This window comes from Sphaeramia orbicularis, chromosome 21 (assembly GCF_902148855.1).
Source record: "Sphaeramia orbicularis chromosome 21, fSphaOr1.1, whole genome shotgun sequence".
NCBI lineage: Eukaryota > Metazoa > Chordata > Actinopteri > Kurtiformes > Apogonidae > Sphaeramia > Sphaeramia orbicularis.
Window position 1 is genome coordinate 13821892 of NC_043977.1, and position 27273 is coordinate 13849164.

A 27273-nucleotide genomic window follows, 5' to 3' on the forward strand; every position below is an offset into this window, starting at 1 on the left:
TTGGTGCATTTATGGATCCACTGTGATCTGGAGTTGTGTTCATAATAAGAGATGGAATATTGTAGAAATTGTGCAAATTTTAGTTCCAAACTCCAAAATTTTAACAATATTCTGCCTGTTACCAAATGTTTATGGAACACTGTGTGTAATGTACATGTACAGGGTGGGGAAGCAAAATTTACAATATTTTGAGGCAGTGATTGAAAGACAGTGTGTGACCAGTTATTTTATTGAAAGTCATGAGAATTTATTTGCCACAAGAAAATGTACATAATAGAAAATGTTTTTATTCTATGTGTCCTCCTTCTTTCTCAATAACTGCCTTCACACGCTTCCTGAAACTTGCGCAAGTGTTCCTCAAATATTCGGGTGACAACTTCTCCCATTCTTCTTTAATAGTATCTTCCAGACTTTCTGGTAATAGTTTTGCTCATAGTCATTCTCTTCTTTCCATTATAAACAGTCTTTATGGACACTCCAACTATTTTTGAAGTCTCCTTTGGTGTGACGAGTGCATTCAGCAAATCACACACTCTTTAACTTTTGCTTTCCTGATTACTCATATGGGCAAAAGTTTCTGAAAAGGTATGGATAATAGTGTTAGGTATGATTATGTTTGGTTTCAAAACAATTGACGTAGTGCCTGCTGAGAAAAAACAACTACATATTCATTGTAAATTTTGCTTCCCCACCCTGTATAAATAATAAGTCGAGGCATAATATTGTTAAAATTACACGAATTTTTCAAATGAAATTTCAGTTTTTTCAGGTTCTTCATATTTTTTTTGTAAAATGTAAATATTTTCATAATTTAATTGGGGGTTTGTTGTACTAAAACAAACAAACAAACAAATAAAAATCTCGTATTTGTCATTATTTACAGGTTATTAAGTCATTATTTTACTGGTCCTGGCCCGCTTCAGATCAAATTGAGCTAAGTATGGAACTGAACCAAAATGAGTTTGACAGCCCTGATGTCTGTGATGGCTTCAAAACTTATGTATCAAATATGATACATGTGGCGTTATAGGGTTAAACTCTGATGGGACAGATTTGCCCCATGTAAACATCTTTTATCCGGATGTCGTGCCATCTTTAAACGTACATCGGAGCTCACTCATGAGGGGTGGGAGGAGGAAAGTCATTTCGCAGAACCGTGTTTTTGACGATCGCGTATTATTACCCCGGCTTCAAAGTTAAAAATGAATTTTACACCACGTCATGACTTAGTTTTCTCATTATCATTACCCTCCAAGTGGAACCATGCAGTCTGTACCTGGAGCAGCTAAGGGGGTGGGGGGGCAGATTTGAACAGCGCACCGCCAAACAACATGATGAATGGAGCTGCTTCATCTCCTCTCAGTTCTTATCATATGTCTTTGTTTGAGGAGATTCTTATCGACTCCACAGAACTGACACTGGCAGCACAATTACTACCACACCTGCCTGGCTTTTACCCCCACCCCCACCCCCCACTTAGGACCTCCCTTTGTCTTCCCCCTCCACCCCAGCCGTTTCCATCCTGTGGAGGTTTTCGATAAAAACAGGACTCGATCGGTGACGTTGCAGAGCATACTGTGTTCATTGTTTCCCGACTCGGGGAGGGAAATGTCCTGTTTTCCCCGTGTGCACATCTGCCCTGGAACATCTGGATAGTGTCAGCCTTTCAACGTCGAGCAGAGCGGCCATCACTCTTTCCCCTCCGTGACACATCTCATCTCCTCCCAGTCAGTAAAAGAAGAGAAAAGGCAGATCTTCCACATTAAAATCACGCAACAAATGGACTTTAACCAGGCTTAATCAGAAACAAAATGCTTTACTAGATGTGGCTGCAGGAAACGACTGGGGGGGGGGGGGGGGGGGGCTGGTAAACAGATGTGGATGGGATTATGGACAAAGTGTTAAAGGTCCAGAAGATAATGGTCAAGTGGAAGATGTGACTGATAACACCTTCATTAACAGGTGGTATTAACCCTTTCATGCACGAATTATGAGAACTTTAGTCAATATTTTTGTCTTGAGTGTTTCTATTCCTCTTTAGGCATGAAAAAAAAAAAACAATGCAATTGATTTTTTTTTTTAATGAACCTATTTTTCGTGGAGTTACAAAAAATATCCACTCAGCTGGACACCATGCATTTAATTTTTGAAGCAAAGGAACATGTATTTAAAAAATCATCATCAGAAAGTGATATACTGTGTGAAAACTACAGTCTACTCTCGTTAAACCGCCCGCCGTTATATCGCCATTTTCGCTCACCGCCGACCAAAACCATTGCACAAAAATCCCCAATGCATTATTCCATTAGCTACCGCCATTTCCGCCTATCGCCATCCGCCAGCCCAGTTCCATGCACAAACAACACTTACACCACTGATTTCCCGACCGTTATACCGCCAGCGTGATTGCCATCGAGTACACATAAATTTTAACAATGCACTGAAACAAACGCGCCAGACGCTGATCGCGACAAGCTACGAGTAGGTCTACGGAACGGCCACCGTTCATTTATCGCAGAACACTCAGTAGGTCAGGATGTCGGGAAGAGGACGTGGGATTAAGCCAAAGCCTCGAGATGATGGGGTGTCATTTCCCGACACGGTATAATAATGCTTAAAATGTTTCCCCACTTTAAATGATCCCTTACAACATAACAGAATCAAGATTTATTTAGAAACGCAATTAGAACGGGTTAACGGAGGCAGCATAGACATCATATAGTAAAGACATGCACATTATGGACGCAACCCGTTGTAACGCCATTTCGCTATACCGCCAATTTGGCCGTGAACGGAAGTTGGCGGTATAACGAGAGTAGACTGTACTAAAAATACTGTTTTCTCACATTTCATCCTACTCTAATATTAGTTGTTACTCATTTCATGGAGATAATGTCCTCCTGAGACCCAGGAAATGGACAGTTTTAGCTTTTTTACACTAAAAAATTGTCTTGATTGGAAACTGCATAATGCAACAGTTCTTTCAGATACATTTTTGAAATTATTTTTATTTTTTGATTGATTTTTCAATGGAATGCCCTTTGCAAAGCACAGCATTTTTAAAGTAAAACTGTCCAACTTTTGTCCCCTACAGAGGATAAAATGCATTGCTGGGTTTCAGGAGAATATGCAAAAAAAAAAACAAAACAAAACAAAACAAAAAAAAAAAAAAAACACTATTTTTTCCAGAAAACTGTTAAACAGTCTAATAACAATTAGCAATTTATTTACACTAAAACATGCTACTACAGATCAGATTTATCAAAAACAGCAGAGTTACAGTAATGGTATGAATTGCAGTGTTTGGGATGATGCATAAGTGTCCACTGTGTCGGCTGAAAACAACAAAACCCATGAATATACAAGAGAACAGCTGGAGAACAACTGTCCACTGGAGTGACCAGTATGCATGAAAGGGTTAAATAAAACTGGGTTCATTTGGGCTTTTTAGACCCAATAAAAACAGACACATTTAGACATATTTACCCCCAGGATGGACCTAATGATGACCTCAGATAAATGCAAAAAAAAAACAAAAAACAAAAAAAAACTCTTGTTCTGAGCCAAAATTAACCCTTTCATGCACGAATTATGAGAACCTTAATCGAGATTTTTTTTTCCTGAGTGTTTTTATTCCTCTTTAAGCATGAAAAAAAGGATAACACTGGGTTACAAAAAAATGTTTTTCGCAAGTTGTCTAGGTTTTTTCAACTGAATTAGGAGCATTTTGCACCGCTAAATCCAAAAATGACATCTGTTTTTCTCAACCAGGTCAGGCTTTTTTTGCTAATTTGATTTTGAAAAGTTTGATCTTCTCACAAAATTGATGACATTTTTGTGACTTTTTATATAGTTCTCATCCAAAATAGGTTTTAAGAGAAAAAAAAAAATCATTTTCTAACAGATGTAGCAGAATACGTCAGGCTTATTTTTGCAAGATCTTCAGGTCGAAGCCATTTCATTCACCTGTAATAATAAAAAAAACATTAATCATAACACCTTCATTAACTGGACTAAAGCACAGGTGGTATTAAATAAAACTGGGTTCATTTGGGCTTTTAGACCCAATAAAAACAGACACATTTAGACATATTTACCCCCAGGATGGACCTAATGATGATAAATACAAAAAAACCCCAAAACTCTTGTTCTGAGCCAAAATTAATGATGAAAAAAAAAAAAAAAAAATATTGGGGCCAAAAATAGGACCAAAAGTGGGACAGGAAAAGGTACCTGGGTGTGAGTGCATTAAAACGTGGCTGAAAATGTTTGAATATAAAGAAAGCGTTGAATAAAGACTGTGTGAAATTTGAGGATCTGAGTGGATTTTCTAATCAAGACATGTGGAAATTATAAATGTTCCCTGAGGTGTTTCCAGGTGTCTTCAAGCTGACATTCCAACGTTCATCAGCACCATTTGGTGGGCAAGTGGTGAGGCTATAGTATGTGCTCCAAAAATGATCATTTTGGACATATTACCAAATATGGTTAAAAAGTGTTCTAGATACTTACCAAGGTCCATCTAAATGTTCCCTGAGGTGTTTCCAGGTGTCTTCAATCTCGCATTCCAACGTTCATCAGCACCATTTAGTGGCCGAGTGGTAAGGATATAGTATGGGCTCCAAAAATGATCATTTTGACATTTTTCCAAATATAATTTAAAAGGGTTCTACATGTTTCCCAGGTCCATCTAAATGTTCCCCGATATGTTTCAAGGTGTTTCAACCCTTTTATTCCAACATTCATCAGTACCTTTTTGTGGCCGAGTGATAAGGCTATAGTATGTGCTCCAAAAATGATCATTTTTGACATATCACCAAATATGGTTAAAAAGTGTCCTGGATGCTCACTAAGGTCCAGATAAATGTTCCCTGAGGTGTTTCAAGGTGTTTCAATCCTTTATTCCAACATTCGTCACAGGCCTTTTTTGGCCAAGTAGTAAGGCTATATAGTATGTGGCCCAAAAATGATCATTTTTGACATATCACTAAATATGGTCAAAAAGTGTCCTGGATGCTTACTAAGGTCCATCTAAATGTTCCCTGAGGTGTTTCCAGGTGTCTTCAATCTCGCATTCCAACGTTCATCAGCACCATTTAGTGGCCGAGTGGTAAGGCTATAGTATGGGCTCCAAAAATGATCATTTTGGACATTTTTTCAAAAATAATTTAAAAGTGTTCTAGATATTTCCCAGGTCCATCTAAATGTTCCCTGAGGTGTTTCAAGGTGTTTCAACCCTTTATTCCAACATTCATCACTACCTTTTGGTGGCCGAGTGGTAAGGCTATAGTAGGTGCTCCGAAAATGATCATTTTGGAAATATTACCAAATATGGTGAAAAAGTTTTCTAGGTTCTTACTAAAGTCCATCTAAATGTTCCCTGAGATGTTTCAAACCCTTATTCCAACATTCATCAGTACCCTTCAGTGGCCGAGTGGTAAGGCTATATAGTATGTGCTCAAAAATGATCATTTTGGACATATTACCAAATATGGTTAAAAAGTGTTCTAGATGCTTACTAAAGTCCAACTAAATGTTCCCTGACATGTTTCAAGTGGTTTCAAACCCTTTATTCCAATATTCGTCACTGCCCTTTGGTGGCCGAGTGGTAAGGCATATTTGGCTATATTACCAAATATGGTTTCATAGTTTCTAAATGTTCCCTGACGTGTTTCCAGGTGTCTTCAATATCGCATTCCAACGTTCACCAGCACCATTTAGTGGCCGAGTGGTAAGGCTATAGTATGTGCTCCAAAAATGATCATTTGGGACATTTTTCCAAATATAATTTAAAAGTATTCTAGATATTTCCCAGGTCCATCTAAATGTTCCCTGAGGTGTTTCAAGGTGTTTCAACCCTCTATTCCAACATTCATCACTACCTTTTGGTGGCCGAGTGGTAAGGCCATATTGCCAAATATGGTTTCATAGTGTCTAGATACTTACCAAGGTCCATCTAAATGTTCCCTGAGGTGTTTCCAGGTGTCTTCAATCTCGCATTCCAACGTTCACCAGCACCATTTTGTGGCCGAGTGGTAAGGCTATAGTATGTGTTTCAAATATGATCATTTTGGAAATATTACCAAATATGGTGAAAAAGTGTTCTAGGTTCTTACTAAAGTCCATCTAAATGTTCCCTGAGATGTTTCAACACTTTATTCCAACATTCATCAGTGCCCTTTGTGGCTGAATGGTAAGGCTATAGTAGGTGCTCCAAAAATGATCATTTTGGACATATCACCAAATATGGTGAAAAAGTGTCCTGGATTCCCCCTAAGGTCCAGATAAATGTTCCCTGAGGTTTTTCAAGGTGTCTTCAAGCTCGCATTCCCATGTTCATCAGCACCATTTGGTGGCCGAGTGGTGAGGCTATAGTATGGGCTCCACATATGATCATTTTGGACATTTTTCCAAATATTGTTAAAAAGTGTTCTAGATCCTTAGTAAGGTCCCTCTAAATGTTCCCTGAGATGTTTCAACCCTTTATTCCAACATTTGTCAGTGCCCTTTGGCGGCCGAGTGGTAAGGCTATATAGTATGTGCTCCAAATATGATCATTTTGGACATATCACCAAATATGGTGAAAAAGTGTCCTGGATGCTCACTAAGGTCCATGTAAATGTTCCCTGAGATGTTTCAACCCTTTATTCCAACATTCATCACTACCTTTTGGTGGCCGAGTGGTAAGGCTATAGTACGTGCTCCAAAAATGATCATTTTGGACATATCACCAAATATGATTTAAAGGGTCCTGAATGCTCACTAAGGTCCATCTAAAGGTTCCCTGAGATGTTTCAAGGTGTTTCAAACCCTTTATTCCAACATTCGTCACTGCCCTTTGGTGGCCGAGTGGTAAGGCCATATCACCAAATATGGTGAAAAAGTGTTCTAGATACTTACCAAGGTCCATCTAAATGTTCCCTGAGGTGTTTCCAGGTGTCTTCAATCTCGCATTCCAAAGTTCATCAGCACCATTTAGTGGCCGAGTGGTAAGGCTATAGTATGTGCTCCAAATATGATCATTTTGGAAATATTACCAAATATGGTGAAAAAGTGTTCTAGGTTCTTACTAAAGTCCATGTAAATGTTCCCTGAGATGTTTCAACCCTTTATTCCAACATTCATCAGCACCCTTTGGTGGCCAAGTGGTAAGGCCATATCACCAAATATAGATAAAAAGTGTTCTAGATACTTACTAAGGTCCATCTAAATGTTCCCTGAGGTTTTTCCAGGTGTCTTATATCTCGCAGTCCAACATTCATCAGCACCATTTGGTGGCCAAGTGGTAAGGCTATAGTATGTGCTCCAAAAATGATCATTTGGGACATTTTTCCAAATATAATTTAAAAGTATTCTAGATATTTCCCAGGTCCATCTAAATGTTCCCTGAGGTGTTTCAAGGTGTTTCAACCCTCTATTCCAACATTCATCACTACCTTTTGGTGGCCGAGTGGTAAGGCCATATTGCCAAATATGGTTTCATAGTGTCTAGATACTTACCAAGGTCCATCTAAATGTTCCCTGAGGTGTTTCCAGGTGTCTTCAATCTCGCATTCCAACGTTAACAAGCACCATTTTGTGGCCGAGTGGTAAGGCTATAGTATGTGCTCCAAATATGATCATTTTGGAAATATTACCAAATATAGTGAAAAAGTGTTCTAGGTTCTTACTAAAGTCCATCTAAATGTTCTCTGAGATGTTTCAACACTTTATTCCAACATTCATCACTACCTTTTGGTGGCCGAGTGGTAAGGCTATAGTCTGGGCTCCAAAAATGATCATTTTAACATTTTTCCAAATATAATTTAAAAGGGTTCTAGATGTTTCCAAAGTCCATCTAAATGTTCCCCGATATGTTTCAAGGTGTTTCAACCCTTTTATTCCAACATCCATCAGTACCTTTTGGTGGCAAAATGATAAGGCTATAGTATGTGCTCCAAAAATGATCATTTTGGACATATTAGCAAAAATGGGTTCAAAGTATTCTAGATACTTACCAAAGTCCATATAAATGTTCCCTGAGATGTTTCAACCCTTTATTCCAAAATAGGTCACCGCCATTTCGTGGCCGAGTGGTAAGGCTATAGTATGTGCTCCAAATATGATCATTTTGGACATAATACCAAATATGGTGAAAAAGTGTTCTAGATGCTTACTAAGGTCCATCTAAATGTTCCCTGAGGTTTTTCCAGGTGTCTTCAATCTCGCATTCCAACGTTCATCAACACCATTTGGTGGCCGAGTGGTAAGGCTATAGTATGTGCTCCAAATATGATCATTTTGGACATATCACCAAATATGGTGAAAAAGTGTCCTGGATGCTCACTAAGGTCCATCTAAATGTTCCCTGAGATGTTTCAACCCTTTATTCCAACATTCATCACTACCTTTTGGTGGCCGAGTGGTAAGGCTATAGTAGGTGCTCTAAAAATGATCATTTTTGACATATCACCAAATATGGTTAAAAAGTGTCCTGGGTGCTTACTAAGGTCCATCTAAATGTTCCCTGAGGTGTTTTAAGGTGTCTTCAAGCTCGCATTCCAATGGTCATCAGCACCATTTGGTGGCCAAGTGGTAAGGCTATATAGTATGGGCTCCAAAAATGATCATTTTGGACATTTTTCCAAATATAATTTAAAAATGTTCTAGATGTTTCCCAGGTCCATCTAAATGTTCCCTGAGGTGTTTCAAGGTGTTTCAACCCTTTATTCCAACATTCATCACTACCTTTTGGTGGCCGAGTGGTAAGGCCATATTGCCAAATATGGTTTCATAGTGTCTAGATACTTACCAAGGTCCATCTAAATGTTCCCTGAGGTGTTTCCAGGTGTCTTCAATCTCGCATTCCAACGTTCACCAGCACCATTTTGTGGCCGAGTGGTAAGGATATAATATGTTCTCCGAAAATGATCATTTTGGAAATATTACCAAATATGGTGAAAAAGTGTTCTAGGTTCTTACTAAAGTCCATCTAAATGTTCCCTGAGATGTTTCAACACTTTATTCCAACATTCATCAGTGCCCTTTGTGGCTGAATGGTAAGGCTATAGTAGGTGCTCCAAAAATGATCATTTTGGACATATCACCAAATATGGTGAAAAAGTGTCCTGGATTCCCCCTAAGGTCCAGATAAATGTTCCCTGAGGTTTTTCAAGGTGTCTTCAAGCTCGCATTCCCATGTTCATCAGCACCATTTGGTGGCCGAGTGGTGAGGCTATAGTATGGGCTCCACATATGATCATTTTGGACATTTTTCCAAATATTGTTAAAAAGTGTTCTAGATCCTTAGTAAGGTCCCTCTAAATGTTCCCTAAGATGTTTCAACCCTTACACCAAATATGATTTAAAGGGTCCTGAATGCTCACTAAGGTCCATCTAAAGGTTCCCTGAGATGTTTCAAGGTGTTTCAAACTCTTGATTCCAACATTCGTCACTGCCCTTTGGTGGCCGAGTGGTAAGGCCATATCACCAAATATGGTGAAAAAGTGTTCTAGATACTTACCAAGGTCCATCTAAATGTTCCCTGAGGTGTTTCCAGGTGTCTTCAATCTCGCATTCCAACGTTCATCAGCACCATTTAGTGGCCGAGTGGTAAGGCTATAGTCTGGGCTCCAAAAATGATCATTTTGACATTTTTCCAAATATAATTTAAAAGGGTTCTAGATGTTTCCCAGGTCCATCTAAATGTTCCCCGATATGTTTCAAGGTGTTTCAACCCTTTTATTCCAACATTCATCAGTACCTTTTTGTGGCCGAGTGGTAAGGCTATATATGTGCTCCAAAAATGATCATTTTTGACATATCACCAAATATGGTTAAAAAGTGTCCTGGATGCTCACTAAGGTCCAGATAAATGTTCCCTGAGGTGTTTCAAGGTGTTTCAATCCTTTATTCCAACATTCGTCACAGGCCTTTTTTGGCCAAGTAGTAAGGCTATATAGTATGTGACCCAAAAATGATCATTTTTGACATATCACTAAATATGGTCAAAAAGTGTCCTGGATGCTTACTAAGGTCCATCTAAATGTTCCCTGAGATGTTTCAACCCTTTATTCCAACATTCATCACTACCTTTTGGTGGCCGAGTGGTAAGGCTTTGGTATGTGCTCCAAAAATGATCATTTTGGAAATATTACCAAATATGATATAAAAGTGTTCCAGCTTCTTACTAAAGTCCATCTAAATGTTCCCTGAGATGTTTCAACCCTGTATTCCAACATTCATCGGTGCCCTTTGGTGGCTGAGTGGTAAGGATATAGTAGGTGCTCCAAAAATGATCATTTTGGACATATCACCAAATATGGTGAAAAAGTGTTCTAGATACTTACTAAGGTCCATCTAAATGTTCCCTGAGGTTTTTCCAGGTGTCTTCAATCTCGCATTCCAACGTTCATCAGCACCATTTAGTGGCCGAGTGGTAAGGCTATAGTATGGGCTCCAAAAATGATCATTTTGACAATTTTCCAAATATAATTTAAAAGGGTTCTAGATGTTTCCCAGGTCCATCTAAATGTTCCTCGATATGTTTCAAGGTGTTTCAACCCTTTTATTCCAACATTCATCAGTGCCTTTTTGTGGCCGAGTGGTAAGGCTATAGTATGTGCTCCGAAAATGATCATTTTTGACATATCACTAAATATGGTCAAAAAGTGTCCTGGATGCTTACTAAGGTCCATCTAAATGTTCCCTGAGATGTTTCAACACTTTATTCCAACATTCATTAGTACCCTTCAGTGGCCGAGTGGTAAGGCTATAGTATTTGCTCAAAAATGATCATTTTGGACATATTACCAAATATGGTGAAAAAGTTTTCTAGATGCTTACTAAAGTCCAACTAAATGTTCCCTGACATGTTTCAAGTTTTTTCAAACCCTTTATTCCAATATTCGTCACTGCCCTTTGGTGGCCGAGTGGTAAGGCTATATTACCAAATATGGTTTCATAGTTTTTAGATACTTACCAAGGTCCATCTAAAATTCCCTGAGGTTTTTCCAGGTGTCTTCAATATCGCATTCCAACATTCATCAGCACCATTTAGTGGCCGAGTGGTAAGGCTTTAGTATGGGCTCCAAAAATGATCATTTTGGAAATATTATCAAATATGGTGAAAAAGTATTCTAGATGCTTACTAAGGTCCATCTAAATTTTCCCTGAGATGTTTCAACCCTTTATTCCAACATTCGTCAGCACCATTTGGTGGCCGAGTGGTAAGGCTATAGTATGTGCTCAAAAATGATCATTTGTGTCATATTACCAAATATGGCTTCAAAGTGTTCTAGATACTTACAAAGGTCCATCTAAATGTTCCCTGAGGTTTTTCCAGGTATTTTCAAGCTCGCATTCCTATGTTCATCAACACCATTTGGTGGCCGAGTGGTGAAGCTATAGTATGTGCTCCAAATATGATCATTTTGAACATTTTTCCAAATATGGTGAAAAAGTGTTGTAGATCCTTAGTAAGGTCCCTCTAAATGTTCCCTCAGATGTTTCAACCCTTTATTCCAACAGTTGTCAGTTCCCTTTGGTGGCCGAGTGGTAAAGCTATAGTATGTGCTGCAAATTTGATCATTTTGGACATATCACCAAATATGGTGAAAAAGTGTCCTGGATGCTCACTAAGGTCCATGTAAATGTTCCCTGAGATGTTTCAACCCTTTATTCCAACATTCATCACTACCTTTTGGTTGCCGAGTGGTAAGGCTATAGTAGGTGCTCCAAAAATGATCATTTTCGACATATCACCAAATATGATTTAAAGGGTCCTGGATGCTCACTAAGGTCCATCTAAAGGTTCCCTGAGATGTTTCAAGTTTTTTCAAACTCTTTATTCCAACATTCATCACTGCCCTTTGGTGGCCGAGTGGTAAGGCCATATCACCAAATATGGTGAAAAAGTGTTCTAGATACTTACCAAGGTCCATCTAAATGTTCCCTGAGATGTTTCAACCCTTTATTCCAAAATAGGTCACCGCCATTTCGTGGCCGAGTGGTAAGGCTATAGTATGTGCTCCAAATATGATCATTTTGGACATAATACCAAATATGGTGAAAAAGTGTTCTAGATGCTTACTAAGGTCCATCTAAATGTTCCCTGAGGTTTTTCCAGGTGTCTTCAATCTCGCATTCCAACGTTCATCAACACCATTTGGTGGCCGAGTGGTAAGGCTATAGTATGTGCTCCAAATATGATCATTTTGGACATATCACCAAATATGGTGAAAAAGTGTCCTGGATGCTCACTAAGGTCCATCTAAATGTTCCCTGAGATGTTTCAACCCTTTATTCCAACATTCATCACTACCTTTTGGTGGCCGAGTGGTAAGGCTATAGTAGGTGCTCTAAAAATGATCATTTTTGACATATCACCAAATATGGTTAAAAAGTGTTGTAGATCCTTAGTAAGGTCCCTCTAAATGTTCCCTCAGATGTTTCAACCCTTTATTCCAACATTCGTCACTGCCCTTTGGTGGCCGACTGGTAAGGCCATATCACCAAATATGGTGAAAAAGTGTTCTAGATACTTACCAAGGTCCATCTAAATGTTCCCTGAGGTGTTTCCAGGTGTCTTCAATCTCGCATTCCAACGTTCATCAGCACTATTTAGTGGCCGAGTGGTAAGGCTATAGTCTGGGCTCCAAAAATGATCATTTTGACATTTTTCCAAATATAATTTAAAAGGGTTCTAGATGTTTCCCAGGTCCATCTAAATGTTCCCCGATATGTTTCAAGGTGTTTCAACCCTTTTATTCCAACATCCATCAGTACCTTTTGGTGGCAAAATGATAAGGCTATAGTATGTGCTCCAAAAATGATCATTTTGGACCTAATACCAAATATGGTGAAAAAGTGTCCTGGATGCTTAGTAAGGTCTGACGAAATGTTCCCTGAGATGTTTCAAGGTGTTTCAAACATTTTATTCCAACATTCGTCACTGCCCTTTGGTGGCAAAATGATAAGGCTATAGTATGTGCTCCAAAAATGATCATTTTTGACATATTGCCAAATATGGCTAAAACATGTTCTAGATTCTTATTAAGGTCCATCTAAATGTTCCCTGAGACGTTTCGAGGCATTTCAGCTTTTTATTCCAACATTCTTCAGCCCCCTTTGCTGGTGCAGTGGTCAGGCTAAATATGTGAAATATGATCAAATATGGTGGAAAAATGTTCTAGATAATTACTACGGTACATCTACATGTTCCCTGAGGTGTTTCAGTCTTTTTTTTTTAGGTAGTAGATCTATACTATGATCATAAATAAATAAATAATAAATAATAAATGATCATTTCAAACACATCAAACCTGATTAGAAAAGTTCTTTGGATAAGTAATAAAGTCCTTATTGTTCCCTGATGTGTTTGGCGGTGTTTCCACCCTTCAGTCTTCATGTATCCGTCCCCTTTGGTGGCCGAGTCATAAAACTACAGTACACATCTGAAACGTACTGCTCACAGGCACACCAGCAGACAGTGCAGTAGATTCCTGAGGTTTGGTAAACTCTTGTTTTTCAACCATCTGAACGTTCCCTGACATCTTAGACCTTCTCGTCAGTGGATAAGCCGTCTGCGGCCTGCGTTTCTGTTTCCATTTCGCCCTGTGAACTCTGTGATCTGAAACACCTGTCTCATACTCTATATATGTCACTCACATGTTTGCTGTCTTTTATCCCGAAAAATGCGAAATGTGCCAAAACCTTGATCTATAGAATTTTAAATAAAAAAAAGATGACATCTGAGTTATGAGCGTTTGACATCAACCTCACATCCTTTCAACATATGGAAGGAAGGTTCAAGAAGGAAAAAAAAAATGACATTATTACTTGCTGGTCTGCAGAAATGAGCGGAACTTTCTTTTTTTTTTTTTTTGGAGTCGGACTCGTTCGTCTACCGCTCTGGCATGCACACTTTTATTTCAGTCCAACCAAAACTCGACATTTTCATCCAATTTTTTTTCCTATTTATGTAGATAAATTAGAGATTTATGGAATACGAGGGGTTGTTCTTTCTTGGCTGGAGAGTTATTTAGGTACTAGACACCAGTGTGTACTAATTAACCCTTTCATGCACAGTGGTCACTCCAGTGGACAGCTATTCTACAGCTGTTCTCTAGTATATTCATGGATTTTGTTGTTCTTTTCGTTGTTTTTTTTTTTTTACACATATCTTTATTAAAGTTTTAAGACACTACATATATGGAGGGAAATCTGTCTCATCAGATTTTGAATTATAAAAGCCACTGAATTTCAAGCACTGAATTTTTTTGCACTGAAATTAAGTATCTGAATTTTTTTTTTGGCACTGAAATTAAGTGTCGGAATTTTTTGTCTCTTAATTTAACCATGTTCATAAATTTAGAATAAAAAAACTTCAGATGCAAAAAATTCCAAAGCAAAAAATTCAGATGCAAAAAAATTCCAAAGCAAAAAATTCAGATGCAAAAAAATTCAGATCGCACATCCGGGATACCAAGGATAAGCAATCGATTCTATCCCAAGTCGAACCGACAGCCAGCCAATCGAGTTACGTTAGGTTGGTCATGTGACGCTGATGCAGGAAGTCGGTCAGCGCGGATGTGTGATCTGAATTTTTTGCGCCTGAATGTTTTGCTTTTGAATTTTTTTTGCATCTGAATTTTTTGCTGTTGAATTTTTTGCATCTGAAGTTTTTTTTTTATTCTAAATTTATGAACACAGCTAAATTAAGAGACAAAAAATTCAGATACTTAATTTCAGCGCAAAAAAATTCACTGCTACAAATTCAATGGCTTTTATAATTCAAAATCTGATGAGACAGATTTACTTCCATATACATATCTTTTCTGACATGACTGGGTAACATTATGTAAATCTCTCCTGAGCATAAACCCCCAGAATCACAAGCCCTCTCCATAGTTTTCACACAATTTATCAGTAAATACATATTTCTGTGCGTCAAAAATTAAACGTGTGGTGTCCAGCTGAGTGGACATTTTTGCAACTTCATGAAAAATAGGTTCATAAGATTTTTTTTTCTCCCATTATTATTATTTTTTTTAAATGTATTTTTAATTAAAAAAAAAAAAAATTATTGTTATTTTTTAAAATTATTATTTATTTTTCAGAAGAAAATTTTTGATCGCATTGTGTTTTTTCATGCCTCAGGAAAACACTCAGGAAAAAATTTTGATTAAGGTTCTCATAATTCGTGCATGAAAGGGTTAATGATGATGTCAGCACTGAGAAGGATTACATGCGGTGTACCACAAGGATCAGTGATTGGTCCAAAACTGTTTATTCTTTATATCAATGACATCTGCAATGTAACAGATTTTTTTAGATATGTAATATTTGCTGATGATACCAATTTGTTTTGCTCTGGAAAGAATTTAAAGGAACTTCTGTGTAGTGTAGAAATGGAGCTGGAAAATCTTAAGACTTGGTTTGATGTCAGTAAATCTTTCTTAAATCTTTATCTTTAAACATTAAGAAAACAAAATTTATGGTTTTTGCGAATCTAAATGCAAGTGATTGTAATGTTAAATTAAAAATTTGTAATGTTGATATTGAAAGAGTTTCTGAGACTAAATCCCTTGGAGTTGTTGTTGATCAAAAGCTAACATGGAAACAACACATTGAATACATTAAAGGGAAAATCTCAAAATCACTTGCAATCCTGTATAAATCTAGAAATGTATTGAATTCCAAGGCCTTGCATTTAATCTATTACTCATTGATTGTTCCTTATATAACTTACTGTGTGGAATTGTGGGGATCCACCTTCAAAACCACCATAAATTCAATAATAAAACTGCAAAAACGAGCTATACGTATTATCAATAAGGTTGATTATTATGCTCACACGGAGCCACTTTTTCTAAATTCTTATGTGATGAAATTTTATGATCTCTTTTATTATAAAATAATGCAAATTATGTTCAGAGCAAAATCAAAAATGCTCCCTGACCCAATACAGAGGTTCTTTTCAATTCAGGACATTCCATATAATCTCAGAGGTGTTTGCAAATTCACTGTACAAAAAGCTAAAAAAGGTATGAAAAGGAGATGTGTGTCCATTATTGGAGTTACATTTTTGGAATGATGCCAACATAAATTTAAAAACATGTAATTCTTTTTTAGTTTTTAAGAAAATGGTTTGTAAAGGTATTTTTGAAGCTTATAAATGCGATTAATTATCTGTTGTTGTTGTTTCTTTGGAGGTTGGTAGCCTAAAAAGTTGTAATATAGGATAGGCTTTGATAAGCAGTCTGCTTCTGCCTATACCTTTTCAGTCATTATTCAACACATGATTCTTGATTTTGTGATTCTGTGATTTTTCTTTCTTTCTTTTGCGTGAAATGTCAATACTGTTTACAATATTTGGTGTTGTCATGACTGAATAAACTACTACTACTACTACTACTACTACTACTACTACTACTACTACTACACAGCGAGTTTAGATTCATCAACTTATAATTGAAAAAACACACAAATACGCTCAACTCCACGTTATCGGAACAGAGGCTTCTTACGCTCTCTGTTGTCGTCGTTAGCGTCACTACGTCATAATCAGACAATTAAATAAAAACACAGGACCAGGTCTGTCATCATCCATTTTTTGGAAAATATTTTGCCAATATTTATTATAAAAATATAAATGTTTCCACTACAAATCATTTTACATTAGTAGACAAGGCCATCTACATTTGCACACATAAACTCTCACACAGACACGCGGGTCAGTCTTGAGACAGAAAATGAGGGATCTGGATATACGATGAATAACAGTATTGCTCTCTCGGATGTTGCAGTTTTATAAAGTAAGTCAAAAAAAAAAAAAAAAAAAAACAGATTACACCGACACATAATTTACCGTATGCTACAAAACACATCAACATTGCTCTTTATAATGTTAACAAATAAATAATAATGTAATTATAATCGCCTTTTTTTATTGTAGAAAAGAAAAAAAAAACAAAAACAGAGCTGACATATAATTCAAAATAAGATAAAATATAATACAGATGATTTTTGTCTCCTTTTTTGTTTTTTTGTTTTTTTAATTAAAAATGTTGCACAATATTTTTTTTTTTTATTTCTTCTTTTATACATACAAACATTTGTACAAAGAGGGATGGCCATGTACACAGAATGGGATCTGTAGCGCTAGTTGCTAATTATTATTATTAAGATGGTTTTACATTATGTACATACTAATTAGAACACGTAGCAGCAACAGCAGCATCCACAGGTAGACCAAGTAACAGAGGACCGACGGACACATGAGCAGGGCTGGGTTTCCCAAAAGCACCGACATCATCCCTGTCCATTAGGTTAAGCTAAGTCTATAGCCAAGGCAATAGCATTTCCATTCAAAGTGCTCAAGTATAGTGTACTAAGTGCTTGGAACAAGCTTAAAGATAGCACCCTCATGGTTAAATATTACCCATCCGACTGCACAAAAGTACCAAAAGTGCCGGTTCAGGAATACTGGGTATGTGCCGCACCGAGGGACCGGCTGGGTGACATCAGAGCAGGACGTTAGCATCGTTATAGAAGTACTTCGCTGTACAAAAGATCGATTAACTCGGAAGGTGCCTTTAGGAAATCCCATCCTGGACAGAAAATGGACTATCTCAAATAGCAGTCTTAAAAAAAGGAAAGTGTTGCATCTCTTCCAGGGCCGTTTCAGTCCTAGTTCGATGAGGGGGCGAAACGATGAAAGCCCCCACCCCCCCCACCCCCGATGAGGTGACGTAAAAATAAGAATAAAAATAAAAATATAAACAAAAAGAACTAGAAGCAGTCGGAGAGCGAAGACCTCCGCCAAGGCAGATCAGTGCCCCGGATTTGGATGGATGGAAATTTCAGGAAATGTTGATACCTACGGGTACAGATAAAGTAACCTTGACCTTGTGTTACGACCCATAGGTGGGTCGTAGTGTCACTCTGTGGGTGTGTCCTTTGTTGTGTGTGTGAGTGGACAATATGTCGCAGGTGCCGAGCCAAATGCACCCCCGTGATTGGAGCAGCAACGGGAGGCGGACCTTTAAAGACCGCGGAGCTGGGCTGGACCTGTGTCGCTCTTCCTCCACTCCCAACCCTGCCTCCATTCCACCAGAAGTCCTGTTCAGAAGTAGGGGTGGGCTGCCCTGTTTGTTTTATCTCGTTTTCTCCTGTTTTTGGTAGGAAGGTTAGAACTTGTATTTTGGTTTCTTTTGTTTTGCAGGTCAGCCTAATTTCTCATTAGTGCAGTTTTGTTTGTTTTGGCCAGAGCCCACCCTGAAGTTTCAGTTGCTTTCTATCTAGTTTTCAATAACCTTATGTTGCACCTTGTAAAATAAATCACCTTTTTGTTAAACTTGCAAAACCCGTGTCCAGGGTTTTTTTCTCTATGGCTTGGGAGTGACGAAAAGTGATCACAAACTTCGTGTTGCACCCTGGGTCCCCTAGCCGGGGCGTAACACTTGACCTTGATACACATTGCGTGCATGATTTTCCCCTCAGTACAGACAAATGTGCAGTTAGGTCATAATGCACTCTTATTATTTTTTTCTATGAACATATAACAATAAGTGAAGAACAGATATAAACCAGGGATACAAAACACAAAAGAGGAAAAAATATATTAAAACTAGAAGCACTTGGAGAGCGCAGACCTCCACCAAGGCAGATCAGTGCCCCCCCACCCCCACCCCCGATCACCACCAAAATTGAATCATTTCTTCCTTGTGCCAGTATCAACATTTCCTGAAATTTTTATCCAAATCCGTCCGTAACTTTTTGAGTTATCTTGCAGACAGACAGACAGACCGACAGACAGACAAACCAACGCTGACATAAACATAACCTCCTTGGCGGAGTTAACAACACTTCACCGAAAACCAAACCCAGACTGGAGCGTTTTGCTAGGTGATCCCACCATGATCCAACTCAAGTACAGGAGGCACTCTACTGTTTTTGTATCAAACATACCAAGAATTATGAGTTAAGAGCTAATTTTACACTAGAATAAAAAGTCCCTTATTAACAGCAAATGTTTGAACAAAGAAGAAAAAAAATGACAGATCTCTCATGGCTTTTGTTAATAAGTTACGAATGTAAACCGAAGCGAGTGAAAGCAGTTAGATTAAGCCACCTCTGAGTAGCAGTGCCCATCTACTGTAAAGTGACGAGCACGGAACTAAATGATATCGGGTGTCGCAGGTGTGTCAAAGTCATTTTAGTTCAGGGGCCACATTCTGTCCGATTTGATCTCAAACGGTCCAGAACCAGTAAAATAATGACTTAATAACCCATAAATAATGACAAATCCAAGTTTTTTTTAATGTTTTAGTCCAAAAAAAATCCCAATTAAATTATGAAAATATTTACATTTTACAAAAGAGATGTGAATAATCTAAAAAAACAGAAACTTCATTTGAAAAATTAGAGCAATTTGAACAATATTATGCCTCGACTTATTATTTCTCCATGTACATTTACACACAGTGTTCCATAAACATTTGGTAACAGGCAGAATATTGTTAAAATTTTGGAGTTTGGAACTAAACTTTGAACAATTTCTACAATATTCCATCTGTTATTATTATTAACACAACTACAGATCACAGTGGATCCATAAATGCACCAAACATTTTGTAACAGGATAAGATTCAAATTTTTAAAAAATTAATTTTAAATTTTTAAAAAAAAATTTGAATCTTATCCTGTTTGATTATTAATTTATATTCTCATACATGATGTTGTTTTATCTCACTCCTTTATTACCTCCGCCAAGGAGGTTATGTTTTTGCCAGGGTTTGTCTGTCTGTCTGTTTGTTTGTCTGTCCGTTAGTGTGCAACATAACTCAAAAAGTTAGGGACAGATTTTGATGAAATTTTCAGGGTTTGTTGGAAATGGGATAAGGAAGAAATGATTAACTTTTGGGGGTGATCGGGGGTGGGGGGGCCCACGGGGGGGCCCACTGATCAGCCTTGGTGGAGGTCTGCACTCTCCGAGTGCTTCTAGTTTTTACATTGATTTGACAGCATCATGTTACGTTCTCCCTGCCCTCTTTATTCCGATTCATTTAATTTATTCAAAGTGTCATGTTTTTGTATTTGCTGTACATATCTCTCTTATTGTGTTGCTTTTGTTTTACTGTTTTTACTCACATCTTGTATCCTGCTGTTGTGTCCTCTACTTTGTCAAAAGCACTTTGTAAACTTTGTTTTTTAAAGGTGCTTTATAAATAAAGCTATTATTATTATTATTATTATTATTATTATTATTATTATTATTATTATTAAAAGGAAGAATATTGTTCAAATTGCACATTTTGGGTTGTTCATCTCTGTTTTTATTTATGTATTTATTTGCGTTTAATTGTGAAAGAATAGTTTTGTAAATGTAAATATTTTCAGTGTAATCTTATTTTTTTCACTTAAATTTTTTCCACATAATTTCTCACAGAGAAACTTTGTTGTTGTCATTATTTATGGATTATTGTGTTGTTATTTTTACTGGAGATCACATTGGTCTGTATGTGGAACCTGAACCAAAAGGATTTGGACAACCTGGACTGTTCAGGTTCATTTTTGCACTTTCATCCCAGGGGCCTGAACGGAACCTTTGGCGGGCCAGATTTGGCCCCCGGGCCTCATGTTTGACACCCCTGGGGTATTGTGTCGGGATCCAAGTACAAACAAAATTCTATCTGAAAACACCAGAACAGACGGAATCACGCCGTTCTCTCTCCCTCTTCCCTTTTCCCTTTCCAGTTTCTCGTTCCTTTAGCCTTTTACCGTTTCTCATCTGCTTCACTCTCGTAGAGAAAATAGAACCGAGAATATCTACATCCTGAGATTTCACAGAAAAGGGCATTGGTTTGTGGGAACAGCACGAAAAGTGGACGATATCTGTTCAGAAGCACATACAGTAGAAAACAGATGAAACCCATGTATGTGTGTGTGTGTGTGTGTGTGAAGTGCGTTATAGCCCCTGTACCTTCGAAAGCACAGCGTTAAAATACAGAATACAAGTGACAGACTCATGGCTTCCGTATGATGAGACTATTGAACTGATTATCATAGTTATTGCTTTTATGTGACATGTCCGCTGAATGCAAATGCTATGGGTTAGAGCTACAAAGTAGGGATGCACCGATTCCGATAATACTGGGCATTGGCTCCGATACTCAGTATGTGTACTTGTATTCGTACTCGTAAAAGTAATCCGATACAACTGCACCGATACCACTTACGGCCGTGTGACATTCCCAGTTCAGTGCAGCAGGTACGCAGCGGTGGAATAATGTGTGTGGAGTGTGAAGAGTGTGGAGATTTAACCAAAGAAATGACGGTGATAAAAGTAACGCTGACTGACAGTAACGTTACAGATACGGACGCAGCGTTCTGTCCGTCCTCTGCGTACATTCCATCTGTTTTCCAGGTGCTGGCGGATGAGTTCTCTTTTCTCTTCCTGCTGAAGCTAAACTTTTAAACCTTACCAGTGAAAACGCTGCAGTATTAGTATCACATTAGTGTTGCCTCTGTCGTCTCCATGTTTGTTATTACTGACTTTCTTCTTCTTCTTCTCAAAAAACTTTCCTCGTCTTCATGGTATTTGTCCAGTATGGTTAATTCAGAGCGGCGCCCCCTGGTGGATTAATTGACAAACGCTCATTCCAACACGTTAAATGTCAGTAGCAGCACTTTGTTCCAGTCAGACTAATGACGACGACAATAAAGCACATTTACAAAAGGAACTAAGAACTGGAATGGGATTATTAACCGTCCGGTATCCCGTTCAGTAAGGCCCAAGTGTGCCTTTTTGGCACACTTGTGGAATAATGTCAAAAAAAATTTCATACAGTTGGTTTTTAATTATTTTACACTTTTTTTTTCTATTTCATCAACTTGAGCCATAAATAAAAATACCAAATACTCAATAATTGTCACATTTTTTTTTGTGTAAATATGTCATGTCACAACGTGGACACCTACGGCTGATAGTCAGGTACGACTTAAAGGCAGCCGCGGCTTACATTCCGCTGCGCCTTATAGCCCGGAAAGTACGGTACTCGTATCGGCACTCGGTATCGGTAAGTACTCAAATGTAAGTACTCGTACTCGGTCTGGAAAAAAGTGGTATCGGTGCATCCCTACTACAAAGTAAAATGGCTCGGTTAATCGTCTATAGTCGTGTCCGGTTCAGTTCTCTCGTGGACAGAGAAAGTGAATGTAGGTCGTTCCGAACCCAAAATCTCATGCCTCAGACTTCGTTTTCGTCCAGGAACGGTCCGAAAAAACCTCGTGAGCTGCTGCTGTCTGCCGTGCTCGTCTTCTTCGGAAAAGGCCTCGTTCCACGGGTTGCCAGTTAAGCGTGGCGAGCGTATCCCCCCCCTCGTAGACCTGCGAGTCCGATCCGGTTCGTATCCTTAACGGCGTCCCTCGGACCTCCTCCCCCACGGCTCTCCTGGGTTTCCTCCACCCCCCATCCCCCCCCTGCTGTTTTTTATCTGTAAGGCATCTTAACTTGGGCACTGGGGGGACAGAGGGTCGACGAGTCCGCCAGTCAACTACCTTTCAGGTCTGCGCCGGAAACTTCCCGTCGAGACTCGTCTTTCAACAACACAAGTAAAACCTTCATTCGAGACACATGCTGTTTTTGCTCCATTTCAAGCTGCAGTCACTGTTACGCAGACCGACCAAACAGGTTCCTCTTTTTTTGTTTTTTTTCTTCTTTTTTTTTTTTTTTTGTTAAACAGGTACTGGGCCGTTCTTGGTGTGGGAATCTAGGGCTTTGAGGCTGCTCACGATCTTCTTCTGCGGTCCTACGATAGTCACTCCAACCTTTTTCAAATCCCTGGTGTGGAAAATAGAGAAAGAGGCAGAAAGAAGAAAAAAAGAGATGTGACAGAAAGAAAGATGGGGAGAGAAAAAAAAAAGACGGAGAATGTGGGTTAGTGATGGAGGAGGTGACACCCATGTGACATCTACGTGACACGCTCCCAGCGCTGCTCTCTTCACTTTCATGTGCGGTTGTCATTCACAAAGGACTGCGTTTCCCAGAAGGCAACTGGCTGCCACATCTCTAAAGGCCAATGTAGGCAGCGTGTTGCATTCACTGTCCATCGCTAACAAACAGAGATGGGGTTCTCTGGGGCTGCACTGACAGCTGCTATTAAGACTAGGGGGGTGTATTAGCAAGAAGCTGACCATACGATACAAATCACAATACTGGGATCACGATACGATATATCACGATACTGTTAAAAAGGCTTAAACTGTAATGTCTGTAAAACATAAGTGAAGTTTTAACAGAGGAATATTTTGTGATATAACATTAGATCCTGTTCTTTAGTTCAAAGTGATTTTTTTTTACATATGGAGTCACAGAAAAGCATAATACAGTCATTGTTTTTTTTGCTTTTTTAACCCAAACCCATGAACATTCCAACCCTGTTGCACCAAAAAAACAAAGATAATTGACAATAATAATAATAATAATAATAATAATAATAATAAATAAGGAACAAAGATATTAGTCAAAGACTACTGTGGAATAAGTGAGGGATCTGCCTCTTTTATGTGATTCAGAACAGGTTGCCAGGTACTGAAAATTTTATTGGCACATCCTCTTATAGAATATCAGATTTTTTCCAATGTTAAATGATGTCAAAGATCCAGAAACCAAGATTTAAATGTTGGAGGTTTTTTATGTGTTCTAATATATATAAATATACATTATATATATATAATATATAAATATATTCTTTTTTTAAAAAAAGGAATTTTTTATTGGGTTTGTTTCATTTTGTAAAAGATTATCACCTGGAATAACTGAATTACACCAGAAATATGCACAAATACTAAACACCTTTTTTTTTTCTTTTTCTTTTTTTATCAGAACAGGATCTAATGGAAAATGGAAAAATAAACAACCTCCAACATTTAAATCTTGGTTTCTGGATCTTTTACATCATTTAACATTGGAAAAAATCTGATATTCTATAAGAGGATATGCCAAAAAAATTTTCAGTACCTAGCAACCTGTTCTGAATCCCATAAAAGAGGCAGATCCCTCACTTATTCCAAAGTAGTCTGATTAATACGAGTCTGTGACTAATATCTGTGTTCCTTATTTATTTATTATTATTATTGTCAATTATCTTTTCTTTTTTTTTTGGTGCAACAGGGTGGCAATGTTCATGGGTTTAGGTTTAAAAAACAAAAAAAAAACAATGACTGTAATATGCTTTTTTGTGACTCAATATGTAATAAAAATCACTTTGAACAAAAGAACAGGATCTATTTTATTTTTTATTTGTTTTACCTTTATTTTACCTTTATTTAATCTAATGTTATATCACAAAATATTCCTCTGTTAAAACTTCAGTTTTGTTTTACAGACATTACAGTTTAAGATCCTGCTCAAACTAATGTCACAACATCAAATATAAAAAAAAGAAAAAACTAAAATGAACCTCTGCAATATCTGCATTTGAATAAATTCCTAAAAACATCGATACAGTACTTTTTAATAACAACACAGTATTGTGATATATTGCAGAACCGATATTTTCTAACACCCCCAATTATGACCCTGCCAGTTGAGAAAACAATAGTATGTATGGGAATTTTACTGAATTTTTCCTAAAACTTTTCCTTTTTTTTTTTTTTTTAGAGGCAGGTAGGATTACAGTTAGAGTAAAGAGGCAGCGTGGGTACATGTGTATGAAACACTGTGTTAATACAATAGAAGCTCTTTAAAAATTAGTTCCATGCATCACAGATAAGAAAAGACCTGTTTTTTTCATTCATTTAGCGAGAGTTTTGTACTTGTTATGCAGTACACACATGAAATACACACAGCAGTTAGTCAGCATCATTAAAACAGGAAGGCACTTATGACAAATACAGCACAGCGACCCTGAAAAACAGGTAATAAAGGAAAACACACAATGTGGTTGACATTACAATACACATGAAGTTATAATTTCATGTTAAATTCCATGTCTTTTCACAATTCAGTGACAATAACAACTGTATTAGTAGAAGCAGTGATGCAGTCAGAGTTGTGGCTTTGCTAAAACACACACATTATGACATTTTAGTGGTCATTAAAAACAGAACCCTCTTATGTGGTTTTATTATTTTTAAGGCAAGCAGAGTATTTAGTTTGATAAAGCAGCCAAAAACAGCACATATTATAAAACATCTTGACAAAATAGACAATGAACATTACACTTTGTTACAATACGGAGCTGAAGTCCCGCCCCTTTTGCTATGCCCCATTGGAAAAAAAACGTAGTCAAAGGTGAGAGAGAAGAAATTGTTAATTTTTTTCACTTTTTTTTTTTTTTTTTTTTTTTACTTCAATTGTGCCACCATTGAAGTAAACATAGTAAAATAACATGTAGTTTTGTGTAAACAGCTCAGCTTCTTTAAGAGGTGAAAAGGTTTTAAAAAGAGGTGAAAATCACTACATGTCTAGTCATGTTGAAGCTGCAGAGACATTTCCAGCACGACAGCAAATTTTCAAGTCGCGGAAAAAATGATTAGACCATCAAAAGTCATCAAAAACAATAGTTATGCAATCAAGTACTAACTCCTGTGTGTATCATGTGACTAAAACAGACAGAAAAGAAAACATGGAATGCCTAAAAGCACTGTTTTTGCCATAGATATTGATGTAAGAACTGAAGTGATTTTGGTTATTATCAAGAAAACACGGAAAATGTCTAAATATCGGCTCTGAAATTAAACTACTATGAGATATTTTTGTTGTTATTATTATATTTGTCCAAACAAATGTACCTTTAGTTGTACCAGGCATTAAAATGAACAAGAAACTGAAGAAAACAAGGGTGGTCTAATAATTTTTTTCTGTGACTATAGATAGATAGATAGATAGATAGATAGATAGAAAACAAGGGGTGGACCAATAATTTTTTCTGCGACTGTATATATATATATATATATATATGTGCGTATTTTCACAGGTTGATTCTTCAGCAGTTTTAAAACAAACTGTGACTTTCTTGGCTTTAAATTATCTTTTAATCTGACAAACATCAGGTGTAAATGATGGAATAGTTCAAACAGGATCAAACCATTACTTGTCTCTCACCTTTGTCTGTTTTACAGTTTGTTTTTCTTAAATTAAGGTCCCATAGGATACAACAGGAAGGGGTGGGACTTCACCTCTCTGTATAAAGGGATAGTTAATTCCGATTAAATTATTACTGTGCACTCCCATAAGGAAGTCTCTTTTATTTTGAAGTATATTATCAGAATATTGCATAAAATATCAAACCTCCACAAGTGAAATGAATTGTTTCTCTATTTTAATGAATCACATAAAAAATATTTTACACTACACCTCTGTACGTGTGTTTTTGGTAGACATACTGTACTGTGCAGAAGTCCTAATCCAACATTAGGTTTGTCGGTTTATTTAAGATTTAATGACCTCACATATGCATTTTTTAGTCTCTGTATTAAGATACATATATCTGCATATATATGTGAACTATGTACAGTAGAAAAAAAAAAAAATTCAGGGTAAAAACAGCTTCTATAAACCAAAGCCGTCGTATTTAGTGTGACCTCCTTTAGCACTTCAGATCTCTTTAACCCTTTTGTTCAGACAATATGAGATTTATTGCATTATTTTATTATTATTATTATTGTTATTATTATTATTATTATTATTATTATTATTATTATTATTATTATTATTATTAATTTACTGATGTTTTATACCAGGTTTCATTCAACACGTCTGATGTTTCTAACCGTTCGTGCTGCTTCTCGTCATGAGGTCAGAGGTCACACTAAAAGTTGACTTTAACCCTTTATACACTCCTAGAAATACTCTGAAATTCTAAATTGTAGTGTTATTGAACATAATCATCTACCTCCTCGTCGGTTGCCGTGACAACAGCCTCCCTACTCATGCAATAAAGCCACTGTTATAAGGTGATAAACTGACAAAAAATTCCTCATATTCACTATTTACAGCTTCTAAATGCCTATAAAATCTTTCTGAATCACTGTATAGCGTTAAAAAAACTAACAAAAATCAGGCGCCATATTTAATGCTTGCGGAAATGACCAAAAATAGTCACTTGCCTGATAAAAGCTTAACCTTTACAATCAATTTAGTTCAGTTTTTGTGCATCTTTTAAGGTTGTGCACATATTTCCTATATTTTCTTGTTGAAAAATCGTGAAAAATTAAAGAGGAATAAATGACAATGCTCATTTTCCCCCCCTGCAGAAACAACAAAGCTAAAGGTGGTCTTAGACT

General features: G+C 37.3%; 1 protein-coding gene across 3 annotated transcripts in view; it reads right to left on the bottom strand.

Annotated features, from left to right (window-relative positions):
• Positions 1 to 22643: 22643 nt before the first annotated feature.
• The window catches only part of epha3 (eph receptor A3), a 333749-nt gene continuing 329119 nt past the window's right edge, over positions 22644 to 27273 (bottom strand). The window contains exon 18 of one of the 3 annotated variants that reach the window (XM_030125112.1): positions 22644 to 22825. In XM_030125112.1, the coding sequence (XP_029980972.1) occupies positions 22720 to 22825 (106 nt within the window). In that variant the 3' untranslated portion in view covers positions 22644 to 22719. The remainder of the gene's footprint in view (positions 22826 to 27273) is intronic. The other 2 variants (XM_030125114.1, XM_030125113.1) reach the window with 2 other exon arrangements.